This window comes from Clytia hemisphaerica, unplaced genomic scaffold, assembly GCF_902728285.1.
Source record: "Clytia hemisphaerica strain Z4C2 unplaced genomic scaffold, Clytia hemisphaerica genome assembly, whole genome shotgun sequence".
NCBI classification, from domain to species: Eukaryota; Metazoa; Cnidaria; class Hydrozoa; order Leptothecata; family Clytiidae; genus Clytia; species Clytia hemisphaerica.
In genome coordinates, this window is record NW_027103794.1 from 212,188 (window position 1) to 234,004 (window position 21,817).

At 34.6% G+C, this 21,817-nt stretch overlaps 1 protein-coding gene across 1 annotated transcript; it reads right to left on the minus strand.

The window, feature by feature from the left end:
• Positions 1-698: 698 nt before the first annotated feature.
• Positions 699-21,507, minus strand: LOC136806276 (uncharacterized). Its single transcript, XM_067062834.1, has 5 exons — positions 21,164-21,507; positions 20,302-20,409; positions 11,776-11,886; positions 11,251-11,339; positions 699-959 (listed from the first exon to the last, which is right to left on the minus strand). The coding sequence occupies exons 1-5, from the start codon at positions 21,453-21,455 to the stop codon at positions 813-815; spliced, it is 747 nt and encodes a 248-aa protein (XP_066918935.1). The 5' UTR covers positions 21,456-21,507; the 3' UTR covers positions 699-812.
• Positions 21,508-21,817: the final 310 nt, after the last annotated feature.

Genomic DNA, 21,817 nt, shown 5'->3' on the forward strand with positions numbered 1-21,817 from the left:
AATATACTCTTTTTATATGCTTTGAATCCACTTAAAGGACAGACAGAACTAAACAGAACAGAACCCGGTGAAAATATCCAAAAAATTCACTCTAATCGATTAAAAACAAGGAGCGAGGGGAAACAAAGATGAAAATGAAGAAGAAAAAAATGAAGATCTTTGTAGAAAAGTGCTATAACTTTCATTTTCACTGGAGAGATTCTTTGATCTTAGGAGGACATCACTGTGAAGAAATTTCACTAAAATATTTATTCAATTTAAAGTTATTATACAAAGTCAATAAGTGATTGACCCCAAAAAACAGCAAAAAAAAAAACAGAAAACAGCGTTTTTAGACGCCAACCAGCTTTTAAACTTTGTTTGAGATCTTTTGACTGAATGATTATTTTTAAGAATTTTTTTCACAGTGCTGACGTTCGATGTGAAGAGATTTACGGCAAGATAAAAACGTTGCAGAGAAAGGCTTTAGACATGTACGACTATGATATAAATAGATAATATAATATGTCATTGACCGAATTGCCATCAAAAATTTTGAACAGAATTAATAAGGTTTTCTTTTTAAATAAAAGTGATATCGTTTGCTTACTCATCAATTTTAATTTACAAGCTTTTTCACATTGGATTGACACGGATGTGGAGCAAGATTGGTCAGAAAGTGGAAAAAAAAAATATTTTTTTGTTCTTATCAGCGCAAAATAACAATAGGCAGACACTGCCCTAATATGAAACGGGAAGACTTATGTAAAAATAAAATCTTCAATACATTCCGATCCCTATTCAGCACCAGTTGAAAATTGATGCTGTGAATTTCAATAATACATTACAAAAACATTTATACAATGTTCATCACTCGTATTATCCCATTCAAAATAATCAAGAACGTCATCTCCATACCAAACTCGTAATTCTTGATGTTTGGTGACTTTATAAGGTTTGCCAGTATACATCACCAGATCCTAAAATTGTAAGTCAAACAACATCATCATACAAAGACACATATACTGAGGAAAATCATTTGAACATTTTACAATCATGGACAAAAGGTTTGCAATATTTGCAAAATACTTCAATATCGATCAAAAACAAGTTCCCAAGAGGTTCTGGGTGCTTTCCAAACCCATCCAAAGTCTTTCAAAGTCTCTCAAAGTCTCTTAAAGTCTTTCCCCTTTCAGACACATTGAAGAGTCATTTTGCACTATTTCTCATCATTTTTTTTATTGAAATTTCATTTGTCTACAACCTTTTGTCCATGATTAGACAATTCATTTCAATTTTTACTGATGATGTAGTCTGGACCCATACAAATTTTTACCCCATTTCACAAAGCTCACATGAGATAAAAATTAGTATGGTAGAATTGGAGATTTTGAATTTGCCACCAGAAAAAACCGTTTGAAAACTGGCCAATCAGAACGCACGAATTTCGCTCAAATTTATGTCATAAATTACTAATAATTAGCAAAAATGTCCCTTTAAAAATGGGGCGCGCTGAGGTAAACAAAGCAACGCGAACGAAAAGTTAAAAAGTGTGTGTAAAGACTGTCAGAAAAAGATGAAGGTTTTCTTTGAAAAAAAAACATTCTAGAGGGTTTTTTTTACCTGAAAACGATTGATCGATGCTTAAAAACATTTGCCAGATTTCTATGACGTAATTTACGAGGTGCTTATGTCTTCTTGGAGCTTCAAAATCATAAAATTATCACAAAACATTGCACTTTTACAACAGGTCTCCTTCCGCTACCATAGAACGGCAGCCATTTTGTGAAGTTTGTTTTTATTTTGAAGAAGAGAGTGTTTACAACTACGTGGTCGTTTATCTTAACATCCCTTCCTTAACTTTGAATCACCTGAATCGAGACAAGTGTGACCATTACACTAAGTTCCAGTTTATAGCCTTTAACAATTTTATTACAAAGTAGACAATTAGTTTTTTTATAAAAACCAATTAAATACTAAACACCAAGTAAACACAGTAAAAAAACAAAAATGAATAAACAAAATGAGTAGTAATTGAACAATAATTTCATAATAATTCATCATTATGGATTACAATGGCATTGTTTACTAACTAAAAAGTATAAGCAGCTCATTTGCTTTAAGCGGGAAATATAGCTAATCGAAAGTGAAACCAAAAAAAAATTTCGAAAAATGAGCGCGAAAAAAAATTAATTTTCCTCCTGGAAAGAAAAGTCACAAGGGAATATGGCAAAGAAAACCAAAAAATCAAGTAAATGTAGAATTTGTGATCACACATATAAAGATACAGATACCTCAAATGAGCCAAGGCAAGGTTTTTTCAAGCGTGATAGGGATGGTGTTTCTGTACAAACTCGAATGGCATCCCTCGGTTACATAATAGAAAAAGACTCAGAAAAGTCAGACACAGTATGTAGAACTTGTCAATCAAAACTGAAAATTCTAGAAAAAGCCCAAATCATCGAACAAGAATTTTCAAGCCATAAAGAAAAAATCAAATATGAGAATTGTGAACCCCCGGCAAAAAGAAACAAAACTTTTGAAGAGAAAAACGAAGTTGTTGAGGAGCAAAAAGAATTCATCGAGGAGGTAACATTTTAAAGATGCTCTCAAAATTCAGATGTACACATTTTTTTATAAGCAACTCCATTTGGGTCAGGCCTGGAGTTGCTAAGCATTTTTCGAAATCCAGGCCCAAAGTTGCTTGTAGGGTTGCTTAAAAACTTTCAAGCTTAAAATGTTTGAAAAGCACATTTGAATGTAGAGGCATTTTTCGAAGATTTTCAAGGCTTTCGTTTAAAGTTGTGTCAAAATTATTTTTTATTGCTGCTGAAAAAAGTTGCTCATTTGGATTTGAGGCCTCTCAGGGTTGCTAAGCAAGTTGCTTATTTTTTTGGGCCATTTTGAGGCCTGGGCCCTTAGCAACTCGGTTGCTTATAAAAAAAATGTGTACCAGATTACAACATTTTAAAATTTTGTTAAGCAAGGGTCATAAGTTCTGTGTCCACTTGAGCATAACATTTTTATGGTTTTACCAGTAACAAATATTTGTACAATGCTTTTGATAGCCAAACATAACTTGGGTTTTTTTCTGGGGGAAAATTTAAGGAAAAAATTAGGAGGACTTTAAATTTACAAAGTTTGGGGATACAGGCTCTTTGCACGCTTCTCAATCTTACCTTAGGCTGAACTTCTTGATTTGGTAAAAAGAAAATGTTACGAAGAGTCAAAAAAGATAGCCGAACTACCAAAAATGAAAGATACTTCTGTTGAAAGTATAGTAAACTTCAAGGATAGTGAATTATGTGATGAGGTTGATCAAGCCTGTCCAACACTTTCAGCTGCCTTGAAAGGTAGTCTTGGTTCGATCAACGACGATTCAACAAAAGCAAAAACAGTTCGTGCAAACTTGTACTCGTCGGTAGTGAAAGTAAGGTATGTAAGACCCACTTTTTTTAAAGTCCCTAATAGATGGGGGGACTAGAAAATGGGGGTCCCAAAATCTTTTGAAAAAATATAATAAACCGGAAGACCTAATTGTGAGGGGGTGGAAAATATACTCCTGAAAACCCCAATGAGTTAAATTAAAACTAGGCTAAAATTAGGCTAATTAGAGAAAAAATAAGGGGTTTTCCCGTATTCAACCTATCAAAATGATTAACGGGGGTCCGCAAATTTTTTAAAATTTAATAAGTGGGGTGGAATTTTTATTCTGTAAACACCCTTAAAAAGATTAAATTGAAATCTATTTTGCTTGCTTACGATAGGGGAACATCATTTAAAGGATCATGTCTCTGTTATCATTTTTTTTGTCTTTAGAAACCCGAAACGAAAATCTTCATTGGCAACTAGGAATGATCAACTTTTAATGGCTGGAGGTGCTAAAAAACGCTCATTTGGCTGGTTCAATAAAATGAATGTAACAAACTGCTACTCAACAGCTGTGAAGAAAAATGAAGAATTCGCCGTAAATCATGATAAAGTAGTACTTGAATGGAAGGAATCAATCGAGAACTATTATTCACAAATGAAAGCATCAGGGATAGATATATGTGATAAAGAACAGGTTGCAAGATATGCCTCGACTGTTCCGAGACCCTTTTGCTACCAGGTAAGTATGAAATCTTAAATTCATTTTAAGAATGATATTCAGCGTTTTCGAGGAATCCTAAAAAAATAAGTGAGAAGTTGTTTTCTTTTGTAAATATTGATCCTCAGAAAGCATTTTCAATCTTGATGTCTGAATAATAAGTAAGGCGAATTATATTTTTTCAGATAATTATGGACAACTTAGACTTTGAACAAAAGACCAGACATCAAGGGAAAGGCAATCATAACAACTCCATCCACTGGGTACAATTTATGGCAGTCAAAGATAGAATTGCTCCTGCTGATGGTAAGTCAAACTTAGAGGACATTCTTATTCCACACTTTAGTAGTGCAACTGAGGGTAATCTCATGAATTTTTGTGTTACATATTTTATAAGCACATGATCTTCAGTTGTCCTTAGGAATATTTCAAAGTCTCAGAAGCAAACTCAATATTTTTCAAAATCATCAAAATTGCAATTTTATCAAAAGATTTTGATGTAGTCTTAGTTCTGTATCTCTATGTATAGTATGTTCAATCAATTATTTTTCATAGTAAAGCAAACCCTGGAGGAATTTGCTGATTCTGATATTTTACCTGGTGAGCAGACTCACGATATTTTGACCAAGACGTTCTCAATACTGATAGCTCGCACTATCGTCAAATTCCTACCAGCTTTCAAAATTTTTGAAAAAAATGTACCAGACCATATCAAACACATTTACACAGAAGAAATGTCCAAAAAATCAGAGCGTGTAAGTTTGATTTTTAGGTATCTAGAACTCTTCTATGTATAATTGAAAAGAAGAAAAATCTCGCATTTCAGGTGAAAAAAGCAATATTGGAGGATATTGCAGCTATTTTACTTGCCTGTTATAAATTTTTTCGATCAATTTTTCAACACCACTAGGTTGGATTAGGATTGATTTTCAGACCAGAGACTACGACCAGTGACATGGTCGCTATTATGAGAATGATACAAGAGAAGTATGTTCCACAAGTTAAAGATGAAAATGGGCTTATTGAAGTGAGTTACAATTTTATAATTTTTTTTCTTTACAACACAGTTTATAAAAAATTGATTTATTAAATTTTAAAACTTTTTCAAAAAAATAGGTAATTTTGTTGTTATGGAGAGTAAAAACCTAATTTTCTTGTGGGGTCAAAAGAAACGTTCGAGTTACTATATAGAGGTTCGAATTACGAAAGCTCTATTCTAATACAGTACAGCATAGATAGAACTGTGAAATCAAAATTTAGAAATCATTTTAAAATTATCTTAACAGATTATCGCTACAATTCTTCTTGGGGGCGATCAACTTACCGAGGAGAGAGCAGCTAACTCTCAGAACGGTTTTCTTGATGGCAAAAATGATTATGAGAAGCTCAAAGGATTATGCGCTAAATTCGAAGATTGGCACCTGTGGAGGACACTTTACGGGGTTAGCAGGAGTATTATATTATTTTACACGCTTTTTTTATAAGAACAATTTTATAAGAACACGAGGCTGAAATTTGGCCAAAACCTAAGAACAAATTAAGAACAAGCTGAGCCTCAGATTTCAGAAATTACTAATAATTTTAGGGGATTTTAACAGATTTTAAGCCATTTTAAGTTCTTAAGTAAAGATACTAAGCGTATTTAAGAGCCTCGTAAGAACATTTAATCCTAAAAAATTCGAAAATTTAAGAACAGCCCAGCCTGAGCCAAAATTTACTAGTTTTTATAAAAAAAAGCGTGTAATACTTATATTCTATTGTTCTCATTTCTAAAACTTTTAGAAAAATCCTACTTTCATAATTTTCATTGAAGAAATGGGAAGGGTCATGATAAAAATAGAAGCAATTATATTTTTATTTTCATTGTTAGACCAAAGACAAGATATTTAGAACTTCAACATCAGGGGCACAGCACGGTACAACTGAGTGGTCTATGAATGTTAGTCATATGACCAATGCCAAGAGAGGGCCTCATCATGCATTTAACGATTACAAGGACTTTTCAGATGTTGAATTGGATGCCCAAATACTTGCTGCAACCATGGCATATTTCAACATGGAAACAGTCGATGGTAATATGATTATCAATGATTTATAATATTTTTTAATAAGAAGAATCTTATAAAAAACTGCATTCCGAAAGCTATTCTGATTTTTCTTTATCCTAGTATCTTATTGTTTTTTTTCACATATATTATCTTCTAAGGTAAGTAGAATAAAATGGACAAGCAAATTAATTTAAAGGTGAAATTTTTTTTCCTCATAGATGATCCAGTTCCAGCAGATATTAAGATAGGAAATCCTAAAGAAAAACATGAATGGTTCTTCAACAAAATTTATGCAATCTTAAACAGGTATAATATGAAAAAATAAACTTAAAAAAATGAAACTATAAAAAAGTACCGTGGGGCTTGGACAAAAATTAACTTTATTAAATTTATTTAGAAATTCACTTAGAAACGTGATAAATGATAAATACTGTATATTAATTTTGTTTCAGCTACACAGCCTCCTATGACACAAATATGCAGCAAGCATACGAGAAAAGGAAAGGAAAAGTTGATTCACGTATGGTGTTTCTATGCAACAAACGTTGTGATAATTTTGCATTTCTAAGTCGAGAGGAAAGAGATTCTCACGAAGTTGAAGTTCACTCTTATGAGAGGTAATTTCGATAATTTTGTAATATTTTGTACATATAGTAAAGTGTAATACTTTATATAATTTTTACATAAGAAAAAAAACCTTTAAACCAAAAGATAGCAAAACAATAATAATAATCAATGTTCCTAAACCGAAAATATGAATAAAAAAAGTATTGAAGCTCTATACTTAAGACAATTTTAAAAGCATGAAAAACAGTCGAAACTGGTCGAGATTAATTTACAGTTATTGTATTTTAGGAATGCTGACAAAAACCATCGTCTGGAGTATCAAAAAGCTCTGTTCACACTCAACTTGTTATTGAAAGCTATCAACGATTCGATCAAAGAAGGAGATGGTGCGCGTTTAATGGAGTGTTACAGGCTAGCCTTACTGTACTTCAAAGCATTTGGCAACACCAAATACGCCTTTTCTGTCATGAAGCTCTTGAATCAAATAAAACTCCAACCAGAAAAAGCTCACAGTCTGATCTGGGAACGGTTTATAAACACGAAAGGAAAAATTGGAAAAAACAAATCTCGAGATTTGGATTTAGAACATCTCAACAATTTTCTCAAAGAAAATCTGAAATCTCTGCGAAGTAATTTAAACGAAAAAAATGCTGATCGAATTTCAAAGTCAATTAATAATCTCAAAAAATTAGTTGAAAATACAGAAGCAAACCTCAATTGCAGAAAGTCACTTTCAGGAAACAACAAAAACACTAAATATAAAGAAAATGTAATGAATTTGTTGAAGGAAGTGATCAAGGAAAACCCTTTTGCAGAGAAAGCAAAAGTGGAATACGCATCATTTCCAAAGTTCGATGGAAACGTTCTATCAAAGCTGAATGTTAACAAATTTATGAAATGGGCAAAAAATAAATGCGCTCAATTTGAAAAAGAATTTTCCTTGTAAATATAGATTGTTTGAAAACCTATCTAGAAATATAAGAAATTATTCGTAGTTTTTGATAAGATTTAAATATATACTCTTGCGTTCATATTGTATCAGAAATATCAAAGTTTTATCATGATTATTTTTGAAGAAACATCCAAAAGAACTCTATTTAGACATCTTCCAAATTTACTGGTCAAAAGCTATTATTATTATTAATATTATTATAGAAAATAAATGCATAATCTTTTTAATGATAACCATCATAAGGAGAAAATAGGTTTAGCTGGAGTGCTCAAAGTCTATGGTTGATTTTTTTTCAGTAAATGTTGAAAATAAGAAACAAATAATCTTTTAACTTCAACAGTCCTTTCACATTAACATTAGAAATGCTAGAGCATAGAATTAATTTTTGATTTCGCTCGATTAAATACCAAAAAATGAAGAAAATGTCCCATAATCATAAAAACTCTAATATCATACAAAAAGGGCAAAAATTTAGAGCCTCCTGCCTAATATTCCAGTGTATGCTACTTAATGAACAAAAATAGTGTAATATGAAATTTGTGCTAAAATCTACTAAAAATATCAAAGGACAAAAAAATTTTATAAAATAAAAAATGGTGTAATATCAAGCCAGTGTGCATGTGCTAAAATCTATAAAAAATATCAAAAGACAAAATATCAAAAGACAAAATATTTCTATAAAAACTAAAAACTTTTTCAATAAAAAATTCATAAGTTAAATGTGCTCTTCATCATCATTTTCAGTATCTGAAGAGTCATCAGAAGTGTCATCGGAAAATTCATAGCGCTCCTCTTCTAAAAAAGTTAATTTTCTCTTCCTAAGTGGTGGCTCATTCACTGTAATGTCCTCCTCAAAGTGCTCTTGTATCATTTTGAATATGTTTGCAGCAGAGTTTGCTGATAGGTCTAAGTTTTCTACCAAATATGCTGGGCTGTTAATGTAGGGTAAATTGTCCACAACTTTATTTATAGTGTCACTAGTTAGCCCACTAAATATTCCAGAAGGAATAAATAATTGTTGAGAGGAACACTGTTGGCTGTGATAGCTTTGCAAGTAAGCTTTAATAGAGATTTTGTCATCAATAGTCACAGATCTTACTTCTTCGTTCTCAGTAACTTGCTCTTGTTGCTGTAAAGCACTATCAAATATATTTGGTGGGCAACTGCCACATTTGCAAAAATGTGAGCAATTACTGCAACAGCTATGGAGAGGTGTTAAAGGGTTAATCGGTTCATTGTTGGAATTAAAAGGTGCAAAAAGACATGAACGCAAACAATTCTTTGAATCAACATAATTTTTAATGTCAGATGAAACTTCTTTTACAGCTTGTGGGTATTTATAGAGTATTGCATAACTTTGCGAATCAATACCTCTACCAGCTCGTCCAATTTGCTGGTTATATTCAACCAAATTATGGGATGTTCCAAAATGACAAACGTAAAGAATGTTTCTACAGTTAACACCACAACCAAGAGCACTTGTACATATAACAATACGAATATTTGAATCACATTCATCTGATGTCAGCATTAATAAAACTTTCTCCTTTATATAAGGCAACGTGTCAGCGTGAAAAAGGGCCACGATAGCATTATCTTGATCCATAATTTTGTTTTTATACATATTAACTCCCAATTCCAATAAAAAAGATTTGAAAAGCCAACCAGCAAGTTGTTGTGTTCGGCAATAAATCAAAACTTTAGGACATTCAGTATTTTTTTCACAAATAAGACTAAACAGCCAATCAAAACAATCAATTTTCTTTCTTTTAATGTCTTTAACAATGAGAAAAATATTTGGGCGGTCACTACAAGAATGGATAATTTTCACAGTTTTTGATAATGAGCACACACTCTTGATAAGTTCTGTGTAATTTTTATCAACAGTTGCACTTAAGCATAAAACTGGCACATTTTCTTTAACAAATGAACGCATCTCCCCAATTCTGCCAAACATCTCACGAAATGGTTTTTCTCCGTCATTTGAAACGCCCCATGAAACTTTATGGGCTTCATCAACCACAATGCAGATTAAGTTCTTTGTGAAAACTGGTGATGATAACATAGCTTTCCTTGTTTTTGGGTCCCCCATCCATAGTTCTGGAGAGTCAACTATAATATTAAATTCTCCAGATAAAATTTTATCCATTTTGCTTGAAGATGACAAGGAACAAGCATTAAGGCCAAGTGGATCTTTCAATTTGTTTGCAGATTTGACTTGATCTGCTATCAAAGCTTGAAGTGGTGATATTACAAGCACAATCCCATTATCAGGTTTGGAGGGCAGCTTTTTACACACAGCAGGTAACATCTGAAAGATTAGGCTCTTTCCATAGGAGGTTGGAAGGATGGCTAACGTATCTTTGCCTTCGATAATGCTTTTCATGGCTTCCAACTGTTTGCATTTCACCTCAAAATCTTTATTCACCAATTTTATTATATTGTCTGCAATCACCTCTATCAGAGCCGCCATTTTGTTTGTTTTGATTTTGTCGCATAAATTTTTCGGGAAAACAATAGACATCATCGGCCAATCAGAAGCGTTTCTACAAAATATCGTAGAAATTTTTGTTCAAAACTACCCGTCTACTATCGAGTTCAGAAAAAATCGCCAGTAGACGGGGCCCCATCTACTGATGATGGTGATCGGAAGACACCGAAACGTCTAAAATATATGTTTTAAATTTTATTCAAATAAAATGAAAACGCTTCTGTGCTTGAACTTCGCGTCAAAAATATTCAGGAGCATCAATCAATTTAATTTGCACTTTGATAATCCACGTTGGATTTGAGTTTTAAAGAAGGTGACTTTAAAGGTCATTTTGGCGTCTAGTTACTTCATTGTGTCTTCAATGGCTAAACAATTCTGGGGGGGGGCACTCAAGGTAATTCAACGTGCATTGTAAGGATCGAAATCAGCAAAAATGAGAAAAAATACATTCTAAGAGTGTAAAACTTTGCCTGAAGATGGTAAAAAAAAATTCAAGAAAATGCACCGTTAGGGTCGGTTTTTCGCCCCAATTTTCTCAAAAGTTTTCTCTGCACTGTAAGGGTCCGATTTCAAAAGCCAAAATTTGGGCCGCACGTATGGTTATTTTTGAATCGAGTCCCCCCCCCCTCCCGGGAACAATGCTCACCAGGGTCAATAAGACTGTTTTAATCTTAAAAACCAATGCAAAGCAAACATAAATATAAATAGGTAAATATGCTTGCGGCAACAGTCGTAGGTGACTCGAATTCCAGTAGCTGTCTAGCCGAAGGTAGCAGGTAGCCCCGCCACTCCTTTCCCTGGATTTTTCCATTTATCTTTGACCCGTCTCTTTTAGTTCCTGAGCATTTAGCAAAGAAGCCTCGAATACCATTTTGGGGATCTTTGGTATGACCCGGCTGGGGAACGAACCCACAATTTTGCTTTACCTTCATGCTACGGCCGCTCAAATATATAGTTATAGTCCCTGGCCTTAAGGGTTAAGAAGAAGAATATTTTCCAAAATAAGTCCAAAGTTTTCAAAAAGCAACCCAGCTGACACACAACGTTGTTTCAACGTTTATATAATGTTCATAACGCCCATATAACGTTAGATGAACAACATGTTTTGTGCCAGCTGACAAACCTTCGACATAGCATGATATGGAGGATATCTCAATGAATCTATTACAGCGGTATTGTATTCGTTTGGGACAATATATTTCCTCTCTACATCTGTAAAATAAAGAAAAATGTTATACTGTAGGCTGCCTAAGGATTTGTTGGACATCACAAGTAAATATATGTAGCCTATACCATTGTATGAAAGTTCCACTTTCTTACTCAAGTTTAAATGTGGGTCTTTACACTTATTAGCGAGCGTGTCAAATTTCGTGGAGGAGGTCTTATTTTGGAAAGGTAACCCTCTTGGTATTTTTTCAATTTTTATTAAGGACCTCATTTGATTTTTTTTTCTCATTTTATGGACCACCCTGGATTTTCACACCTCATTTTACTGACCACCCTGGATTTTTAAACTCAAAAATCAGACCTCCCTTGATTGTAGTTTTCCAGAACACGTCAAACCTCCTGAACATAGGGTGTACAGACTTATCTTGAATAGCCCATTATATCCCAAAGATTTATTGACAACTATGGTCTCTCAGCTTACCTGTGATTACAGTCATGATAACATCTTTGGTATAATGTGTTGCACAACCCCAATAACTCTTGTCACCACTGATACATCCCACTGACCCTGACACATGCTCCATACGAAAACCTAAAAAGAAAGATTGTATGCCACAACTTTATGTTCAAACTCGTCCCCGTGTATCCCAGGCTTTATTTACGTTACTGATTGACGCCAGAGAATACCCTGGTGTTGCCTGTCAAAACAATATCTTACGCTATCAGGAAGCATCAAAAAGCTGATAATACACAGGGATGAGGTTGATGTATTTTATCTTATTTAAAAGTTTATTTTTCAAGTGTTCCCATTTCATATCAGACACATATTTCATATAAGGACAGAGTCTCCCTATTGTTATATTGTACTGAATAAACAATTCTTTTCCTCTTTTTAGCCATGATCTTGCTCCACATCCCTGTCTATTCAATGTGAAAAAGGTTGCAGACTTAAACCATAGTATAAGAAAGCCGCGGCTGGAATGATGACGCTATTGTTTTTGTCGTAAATGGATGTTTTATCTGTGTCACCGTGGTTTATAAGAACTAAGTCGAAGGTAACAAAATCCTTAACCTTAAAAGTGTTTATAATATTCAATTGAAGAACAACTACTTTTCAAGTCTCAAATTTTTCCCACTATCCTCTCTTATTACCTTATTTGAAGTATATTTTTATAAATTCCAAAGAAATTTTTATAAATTTAGGACCAAATAACACACATTTTATTAAAAGAACTATTTTCCAAATGTTAAACTTTGAATGCTTGCTGTCACCTCAATACTGTTGTTTTACAGAATGCAGCTTGAATATTTATTTACTAATACCAGTGATAATTTATCAGAATAATCAGGAAGGCATTTCAAGGCACTCAATTTTCTTCAAGTTCTTAAAGCACTGACATTCTGACGTTCTAGTACTTTTAAACCAAGAGTCTTTTCTTTTACTTTGATGTTATGAATGCTTTGAATTATCAAGAGATTTGCGTTTATGAGCAAAATTACGTCTAACGAGGTAGTTTGTTAAAAGTCAAATTAAATTGACAATAGAAATTGTCACCGAACCATAAAAAAATTCGTTCTTACGACATAGATAGAACAACAGAAATTCAGTTGTACTCATTCCAGCCGCGGCTTTCTTATACAGGGTGTCCCTAATTAAAGTATCGAGTTTGAACATGCGATTGAGTAGAAAAGTTTGTGTGTGTTATCGCTAAAATATAAGAACGGTCTCCATCACACAGGCTTATTACAAAAGGTAGTTACAACGTATAAATTAATCGTAATGACAAAGAAAAAAGAGGGAGAGCTTAAAATACAATTTTGTGAATACACACTTAAAACTTTCTACTCAATCGCATGTTCAAACTCGATACTTTTATTAGGGACTCCCTGTACTATGCTTAAATTGATGAGTAAGCAAACGATATCACTATAAGAGATAAAACCTTTAAAGAATTTTGTTTTCATGATACAGAAAGGAGGCCCAACTTTTTATCCTGGCAATGCAGATTTAACAGTAGGATGTTGTTCCTTTTTTCTAGCAATGTTAAGTAAAAAATGGTAGGAGAAATGTAGCCTATACTAGATGTCACCCATGACTTTTTACGCAATTAACGTCTATTCCACTTTGCGACTTTTTCAAATGTTTGGAGCCCAGGTTTTCAGGCTCTAAACATTCGATTGTTGACGTCACTTTAAACTGTCAAAGCCCTTGCAGTAGCAAAAACCGAATTTGCGTCAAAGCACTTGGAAGGCTTCTTTTTTTCGAAAATTGTCAAAGTGAAGAAACGGGATGAAAAATCCCGGTTTTTGGTGAGGTACTCGCTACATTAAACGATGTCCTTTTTAAGAAAATGATTCTATATTGACATCACACGGCTGGACGATGATATTGTTTTGTCTTTTCTGTTAATGGTTCAAAAAAAAACGGTTCAGGGAACTAAATTCCCAGGTTATCCGAGCTAACTTTTTTAGCCGCTTGTAAAACTTTTGAGATTCTGACCGTTTTTTTACCATTTTTGGTCAACGAGTGATCCAGGATCCTCCAAATCTGGCCCGGTTTTACTTTATTCTGCCCTATAACGGATTAATTTGAAGTTTTACCACTGGGCACCTTTCCATCATTCAGTCAGGTCCGCGTAGGAAAGATGAGCTATCCAACGAGCTATGAACAAGCTTCTAAATCTTTCTAGATCCGGAGATATAAACCTTTAAAATTTGAACTAGCGATTTTTTCTTAAAAAATATTAGAAAAAAAGGACCGTATGGTTAAAGATCTTCAAAGAGTTGAAATGAATAAGTTCTTTCAAAGTAAAAAAAACTACATGAATAGACCTTTTCATAAATCACGTCACGAACATCACTTGCCTCGTTTTCCAACAACTATGGTAATTATGTCCCTTGAACCATTGAATTATTTTTTTTATGAAAAGAAAGTAGTTTAAATAAAATACGCTGGGAAATAATCAGGTAGATTCGCTGGATTGTAGGATTGGGATTCAAGGATTCGGATTCGGATTCAGGATTCGTAAAAAGCTTTGTAAAAAAAATTGAAAAAAGATATTAACTTCAAACCAAAAGATCTTAAAAGATTACATAACATAGAGCAGTTCTTGACAAAAATTGATGTAAAAATGGGCGTGGCCTTGACGCTAATTAGGGAAATTCCCCTTTTTAGGATTCAAATTTCCAGCCCATTGCATACTTTGGCTAGTTCTCAGTCCCTTCGTTGTATTTGGATCAATTTCTAAACACCTGATCTTATGACCGGAAATGTCAATGATTAATCGTGGACAAAATTTATTGACAACAAGGGCGTGGCCTCGATGCTAATTAGGGAAATTCCCCTATTTTGGACTCAAAACCGAAAAAAAAAAATGCAAAGTTTGGCAAAGTTTGGCTAGTTCTCAGTCCCTTCGGTGTATTTGGATCAATTTCTAAACACCTGATCTTATGACTGGACATGTCAATGATTAATTGTGGACAAAATTTATTGATAAAAAGGGCGTGGCCTTGATGCTAATTAGGGAAATTCCCTTATTTTGGACTCAAAACACGAAAAATGCAAAGTTTGGCAAAGTTTGGCTAGTTCTCAGTCCCTTCGGTGTATTTGGATCAATTTCTAAACACCTGATCTTATGACCGGAAATGTCAATGATTAATCGTGGACAAAATTTATTGACAACAAGGGCGTGGCCGATGCTAATTAGGGACTTCCCTATTTAGGATTCAAAACAGGAAAAATTGCAAAGTTTGGCTAGTTCTCAGTTCCCTCGTTTGAATTTGGATCAATTTCTAAAACACCTGATCTATGACTGGACATGTCAATGATTAATTGTGGACAAAATTTATTGATAAAAAGGGCGTGGCCTTGATGCTAATTAGGGAAATTCCCTTATTTTGGACTCAAAACACGAAAAATGCAAAGTTTGGCAAAGTTTGGCTAGTTCTCAGTCCCTTCGGTGTATTTGGATCAATTTCTAAACACCTGATCTTATGACCGAAATGTCAATGATTAATCGTGGACAAAATTTATTGACAACAAGGGCGTGCCTCGATGCTAATTAGGGAAATTCCCCTATTTCGGATTCAAAACACGAAAATTGCAAAGTTGGCTAGTTCTCAGTTCCCTCGTTGAATTTGATCAATTTCTAAACACCTGATCTATGACTGACATGTCATGATAATTGTGGACAAAATTTATTGATAAAAAGGGGGCGTGGCCGGGATGCTAATTAGGGAAATTCCCTTATTTGGGGACTCAAAACACGAAAAATGCAAAGTTTGGCAAAGTTTGGCTAGTTCTCAGTCCCTTCGGTGTATTTGGATCAATTTCTAAACCCCTGATCTTATGACCGGAAATGTCAATGATTAATCGTGGACAAAATTTATTGACAACAAGGGCGTGGCCTCGATGCTAATTAGGGAAATTCCCCTATTTAGGATTCAAAACAGGAAAATTGCAAAGTTTGGCTAGTTCTCAGTTCCCTCGTTGAATTTGGATCAATTTCTAAACACCTGATCTTATGACCGGACATGTCAATGATTAATTGTGGACAAAATTTATTGATAAAAAGGGCGTGGCCTTGATGCTAATTAGGGAAATTCCCTTATTTTGGGACTCAAACACGAAAAATGCAAAGTTTGGCAAAGTTTGGCTAGTTCTCAGTCCCTTCGCTGTATTTGGATCAATTTCTAAACACCTGATCTTATGACCGGAAATGTCAATGATTAATCGTGGACAAAATTTATTGACAACAAGGGCGTGGCCTCGATGCTAATTAGGGAAATTCCCCTATTTAGGATTCAAACACGAAAATTGCAAAGTTTGGCTAGTTCTCAGTTCCTCGTTGAATTTGGATCAATTTCTAACACACTGATCTTATGACCGGACATGTCAATATTAATTGTGGACAAAATTTATTGATTAAAAAGGGCGTGGCCTTGATGCTAATTAGGGAAATTCCCTATTTTGGACTCAAAACACGAAAAATGCAAAGTTTGGTGGCAAAGTTTGGCTAGTTCTCAGTCCTTCGCTGTATTTGGATCAATTTCTAACACCTGTCTTTATGACCGGAAATGTCAATGATTAATCGTGGACAAATTTTTGACAACAAGGGCGTGGCCTCGATGCTAATTAGGGAAATTCCTTATTAGGATTTCAAAACAGGAAAATTGCAAAGTTTAGCTAGTTCTCAGTTCCCTCGTTGAATTGGATCAATTTCTAAACACATGATCTTATGACGGACATGTCAATGATTAATTGTGGACAAAATTTATTGATAAAAAGGGCGTGGCCTTGTTGCTAATTAGGGAAATTCCCTTATTTTGGACTCAAAACACGAAAAATGCAAAGTTTGGCAAAGTTTGGCAAAGTTTGGCTAGTTCTCAGTCCCTGTTTTTGCGCTGTAATTGGATCAATTTCTAAACACCTGATCTTATGACCAGAAATGTCAATGATAATCGTGGACAAAATTTATTGACAACAAGGGCGTGGCCTCGATGCTAATTAGGGAAAATTCCCCTATTTAGGATTCAAAAACAGGAAAATGCAAAGTTTGGCTAGTTCTCAGTTCCCTCCCGTCGTTGAATTTGGATCATTTCTAACACCTGACTTATGACGGACATGTCAATGATGTAATTGTGGACAAAATTTATTGAAAACAAGGGCGTGGCCTCGATGCTAATTAGGGAAATTCCCCTATTTAGGATTCAAAACACGAAAATTGCAAAGTTTGGCTAGTTCTCAGTTCCCTCGTTGAATTTGGATCAATTTCTAAACACCTGATCTTATGACCGGAATGTCAATGATTAATTGTGGGAAAAATTTATTGATAAAAGGGCGTGGCCTTGATGCTAATTAGGGAAATTCCCTTATTTGGACTCAAAACACGAAAAATGCAAAGTTTGGCAAAGTTTGGCTAGTTCTCAGTCCCTTCGCTGTATTTGGATCAATTTCTAAACACCTGATCTTATGACCGGAAATGTCAATGATTAATCGTGGACAAAATTTATTGACAAAAAAGGCGTGGCCTCGATGCTAATTAGGGAAATTCCCCTATTTAGGATTCAAAACACGAAAATTGCAAAGTTTGGCTAGTTCTCAGTTCCCTCGTTGAATTTGGATCAATTTCTAAACACCTGATCTTATGACCGGCCATGTCAATGATTAATTGTGGACAAAATTTATTGATAAAAAGGGCGTGGCCTTGATGCTAATTAGGGAAATTCCCTAATTCCCAGTTTGGCTAAAGATAGAAGCATGAAATTTGGACTGAAGTTGCATATCATTAAAAGGATCATTTTGCAAAAGAATACTTTTGAAATTTTGCTGACATCAGCATTTTATTGCAAAATTTCGTATTTTGTTGATTTCTGCTGACGAAAGCAAAATTTCGAAAAGTTTTTTTTGGCAAATGATCCTTTTAATGATATTCAACGTTGGTCCAAATTTCATGTTTCTACCATTAGTCAAACTGGAGATATTTAAAAAAACAAGTTTTGCTGACGTCAGCACTTTTTGGTTTTTGCGGTTTTTCGCAAAAATTAGGGCGTAAACAATTAGGTAACACCTCTACAGCGAAACTTCATCATGGTACCTTTCGTAGCAAATCATTGGTTTCCTCATTTTCTGCCGGCTAATGGCCTTCAAAAATTATGGTAATTTTCAGGTTTTTGAGACATGCCATAACTTACCCGAGTAATAAGCATCGAGGCCACGCCCTTGTTGTCAATAAATTTTGTCCACGATTAATCATTGACATTTCCGGTCATAAGATCAGGTGTTTAGAAATTGATCCAAATACAGCGAAGGGACTGAGAACTAGCCAAACTTTGCCAAACTTTGCATTTTTCGTGTTTTGAGTCCAAAATAAGGGAATTTCCCTAATTAGCATCAAGGCCACGCCCTTTTTATCAATAAATTTTGTCCACAATTAATCATTGACATGGCCGGTCATAAGATCAGGTGTTTAGAAATTGATCCAAATTCAACGAGGGAACTGAGAACTAGCCAAACTTTGCAATTTTCGTGTTTTGAATCCTAAATAGGGGAATTTCCCTAATTAGCATCGAGGCCACGCCCTTGTTGTCAATAGATTTTGTCCACGATTAATCATTGACATTTCCGGTCATAAGATCAGGTGTTTAGAAATTGATCCAAATACAGCGAAGGGACTGAGAACTAGCCAAACTTTGCCAAACTTTGCATTTTTCGTGTTTTGAGTCCAAAATAAGGGAATTTCCCTAATTAGCATCAAGGCCACGCCCTTTTTATCAATAAATTTTTGTCCACAATTAATCATTGACATGTCCGGTCATAAGATCAGGTGTTTAGAAATTGATCCAAATTCAACGAGGGAACTGAGAACTAGCCAAACTTTGCAATTTTCGTGTTTTGAATCCTAAATAGGGGAATTTCCCTAATTAGCATCGAGGCCACGCCCTTGTTGTCAATAAATTTTGTCCACGATTAATCATTGACATTTCCGGTCATAAGATCAGGTGTTTAGAAATTGATCCAAATACAGCGAAGGGACTGAGAACTAGCCAAACTTTGCCAAACTTTGCATTTTTCGTGTTTTGAGTCCAAAATAAGGGAATTTCCCTAATTAGCATCAAGGCCACGCCCTTTTTATCAATAAATTTTGTCCACAATTAATCATTGACATGTCCGGTCATAAGATCAGGTGTTTAGAAATTGATCCAAATTCAACGAGGGAACTGAGAACTAGCCAAACTTTGCAATTTTCGTGTTTTGAATCCTAAATAGGGGAATTTCCCTAATTAGCATCGAGGCCACGCCCTTGTTGTCAATAAATTTTGTCCACGATTAATCATTGACATTTCCGGTCATAAGATCAGGTGTTTAGAAATTGATCCAAATACAGCGAAGGGACTGAGAACTAGCCAAACTTTGCCAAACTTTGCATTTTTCGTGTTTTGAGTCCAAAATAAGGGAATTTCCCTAATTAGCATCAAGGCCACGCCCTTTTTATCAATAAATTTTGTCCACAATTAATCATTGACATGGCCGGTCATAAGATCAGGTGTTTAGAAATTGATCCAAATTCAACGAGGGAACTGAGAACTAGCCAAACTTTGCAATTTTCGTGTTTTGAATCCTAAATAGGGGAATTTCCCTAATTAGCATCGAGGCCACGCCCTTGTTGTCAATAAATTTTGTCCACGATTAATCATTGACATTTCCGGTCATAAGATCAGGTGTTTAGAAATTGATCCAAATACAGCGAAGGGACTGAGAACTAGCCAAACTTTGCATTTTTCGTGTTTTGAGTCCAAAATAAGGGAATTTCCCTAATTAGCATCAAGGCCACGCCCTTTTTATCAATAAATTTTGTCCACAATTAATCATTGACATGGCCGGTCATAAGATCAGGTGTTTAGAAATTGATCCAAATTCAACGAGGGAACTGAGAACTAGCCAAACTTTGCAATTTTCGTGTTTTGAATCCTAAATAGGGGAATTTCCGTAATTAGCATCGAGGCCACGCCCTTGTTGTCAATAAATTTTGTCCACGATTAATCATTGACATTTCCGTCATAAGATCAGGTGTTTAGAAATTGATCCAAATACAACGAAGGGACTGAGAACTAGCCAAAGTATGCAATGGGCTGGAAATTTGAATCCTAAAAAGGGGAATTTCCCTAACTAGCGTCAAGGCCACGCCCATTTTTACATCAATTTTTGTCAAGAACTGCTCTATGTTATGTAATCTTTTAAGATCTTTTGGTTTGAAGTTAATATCTTTTTTCAATTTTTTTTTACAAAGCTTTTTACGAATCCTGAATCCGAATCCGAATCCTTGAATCCCAATCCTACAATCCAGCGAATCTACCAAATAATCACCGTGGCAATAATTTCAAAACGAGGAAAATGATGCTCATGATGTAATTTATGAAAAGGTCTATTCTAGGAACTTTGAACATCATTCCCGCAAAACCATCCCCTTCTAACATTTTTAAAGTGATTCAAACAAAGTCTACTAACCTGCAATAGATCCATCTTTTGATATGTTGAATTTGGCAAACGACTCGTCACGTGTTCCATAACAGATAGGATTGGTCGTCATCTGTTGCCAAGGTCTGCTTATTGAAGCTGTAAAATAATTGACAGATACGTTTGAGGGTTAGGTGAAAACTGGGTTGAAAGCCCGAAGGGCTAGAGTAGAATCTCCAACCTTTCCCAGGCAAGAAAAAGTGAAGCCATTTGTTTCCCATCCAAAACGCGCCGTAATCACGACGAGGGACTAGCGGTACCTTTGTTTTTGAGAACTGCATTTTTGAAATATAGCGATAGATTTTACCTTCTATCCGGCATTTGTGTAAAAACCACGCGCGGGCGTTTTGGATGGGAAATAAATGGGCTTCATTTTCCATCAAGGAGTCTCGAGTCTAGCCCTTCGGGCTTGGAAGTCAATGGGGTAGAAATTTCTATCTCCATAGTGAAAATTAAAATAACGCTAAAATGTTCTTGTTAATTTTCTACTATTGAAATTTAAAAAAGAAAGCCCACTACACACCCTTGCCAAAACTGGCGCACTTTTATCCATTGTGCTGGTTTTATCGATTTGATATGAATTACTTGGCAAAATAATTGTTGGTTTTGACCGACTCCGAATTTCTTTATGAAGACGAACTTTCTTATCAGATACATATTTTATATCAGGGCAGTATCTGCCTATTGTTACATTATGCTGATATAAGCAAAAAATGTTTTTTTTCCTTTTTCTGACCAATCTTGCTCCACATCCGTGTCAACCCAATGTGAAAAAGCTTGTGAATTAAAATTGATGGGTAAGCAAACGAGATCACTCTTATTTAAAAACAAAACCTTTAAACCTTTAGCTTACATTGATACAAGTAGCCACCAACGTCATTTTCACCATCTACTGCTTCTTCTATTTTACAATCTTCATCAAAATCTTTATCATTCCCAGGTAAACAATAACATCTCTCGTCAACACTTAAACTTCTTTTTCCTTTGAGTCGACACCGCGAAACACATTCGACCACTGAACTGCAACCAGATTCCAGATAATTAATCCAACATTTAGTATCTTTAACCTTAACTGAGTGTTTCGAGTAAAATTTAGCCTCGATTGTTCCGATGTATGATACAAGGAGATAAATCAAAATTTTCATTATGGAGCAACGAGTATCATGGAACTATACAATATCTGTTCTAAAAACGGTCTCAAATTTAAAATTCAAATTTCGAAACATATAAAAAGTTGAAGGTGATTATCGGGGTTGATAGATTCTTAACCTCGACATCTCAAAAATTTATGATATGAATTGAACCTTTTTGAAGCCACCATATTTTCAGATTGTCATAGAATATTCCCTATAGGGTGTCCTTGTTTCTATATTCTTCAAAATTGAAAAACAATTTTGTGACAAAATTTCAAAGGCGTGTGGTAACATTTTAAATTGTGCACTCGGTCACATGGGTGACGGTTTTTTATAAGAACATTCATAATTTTTTTCAAGCCTTCGGGTGTTCT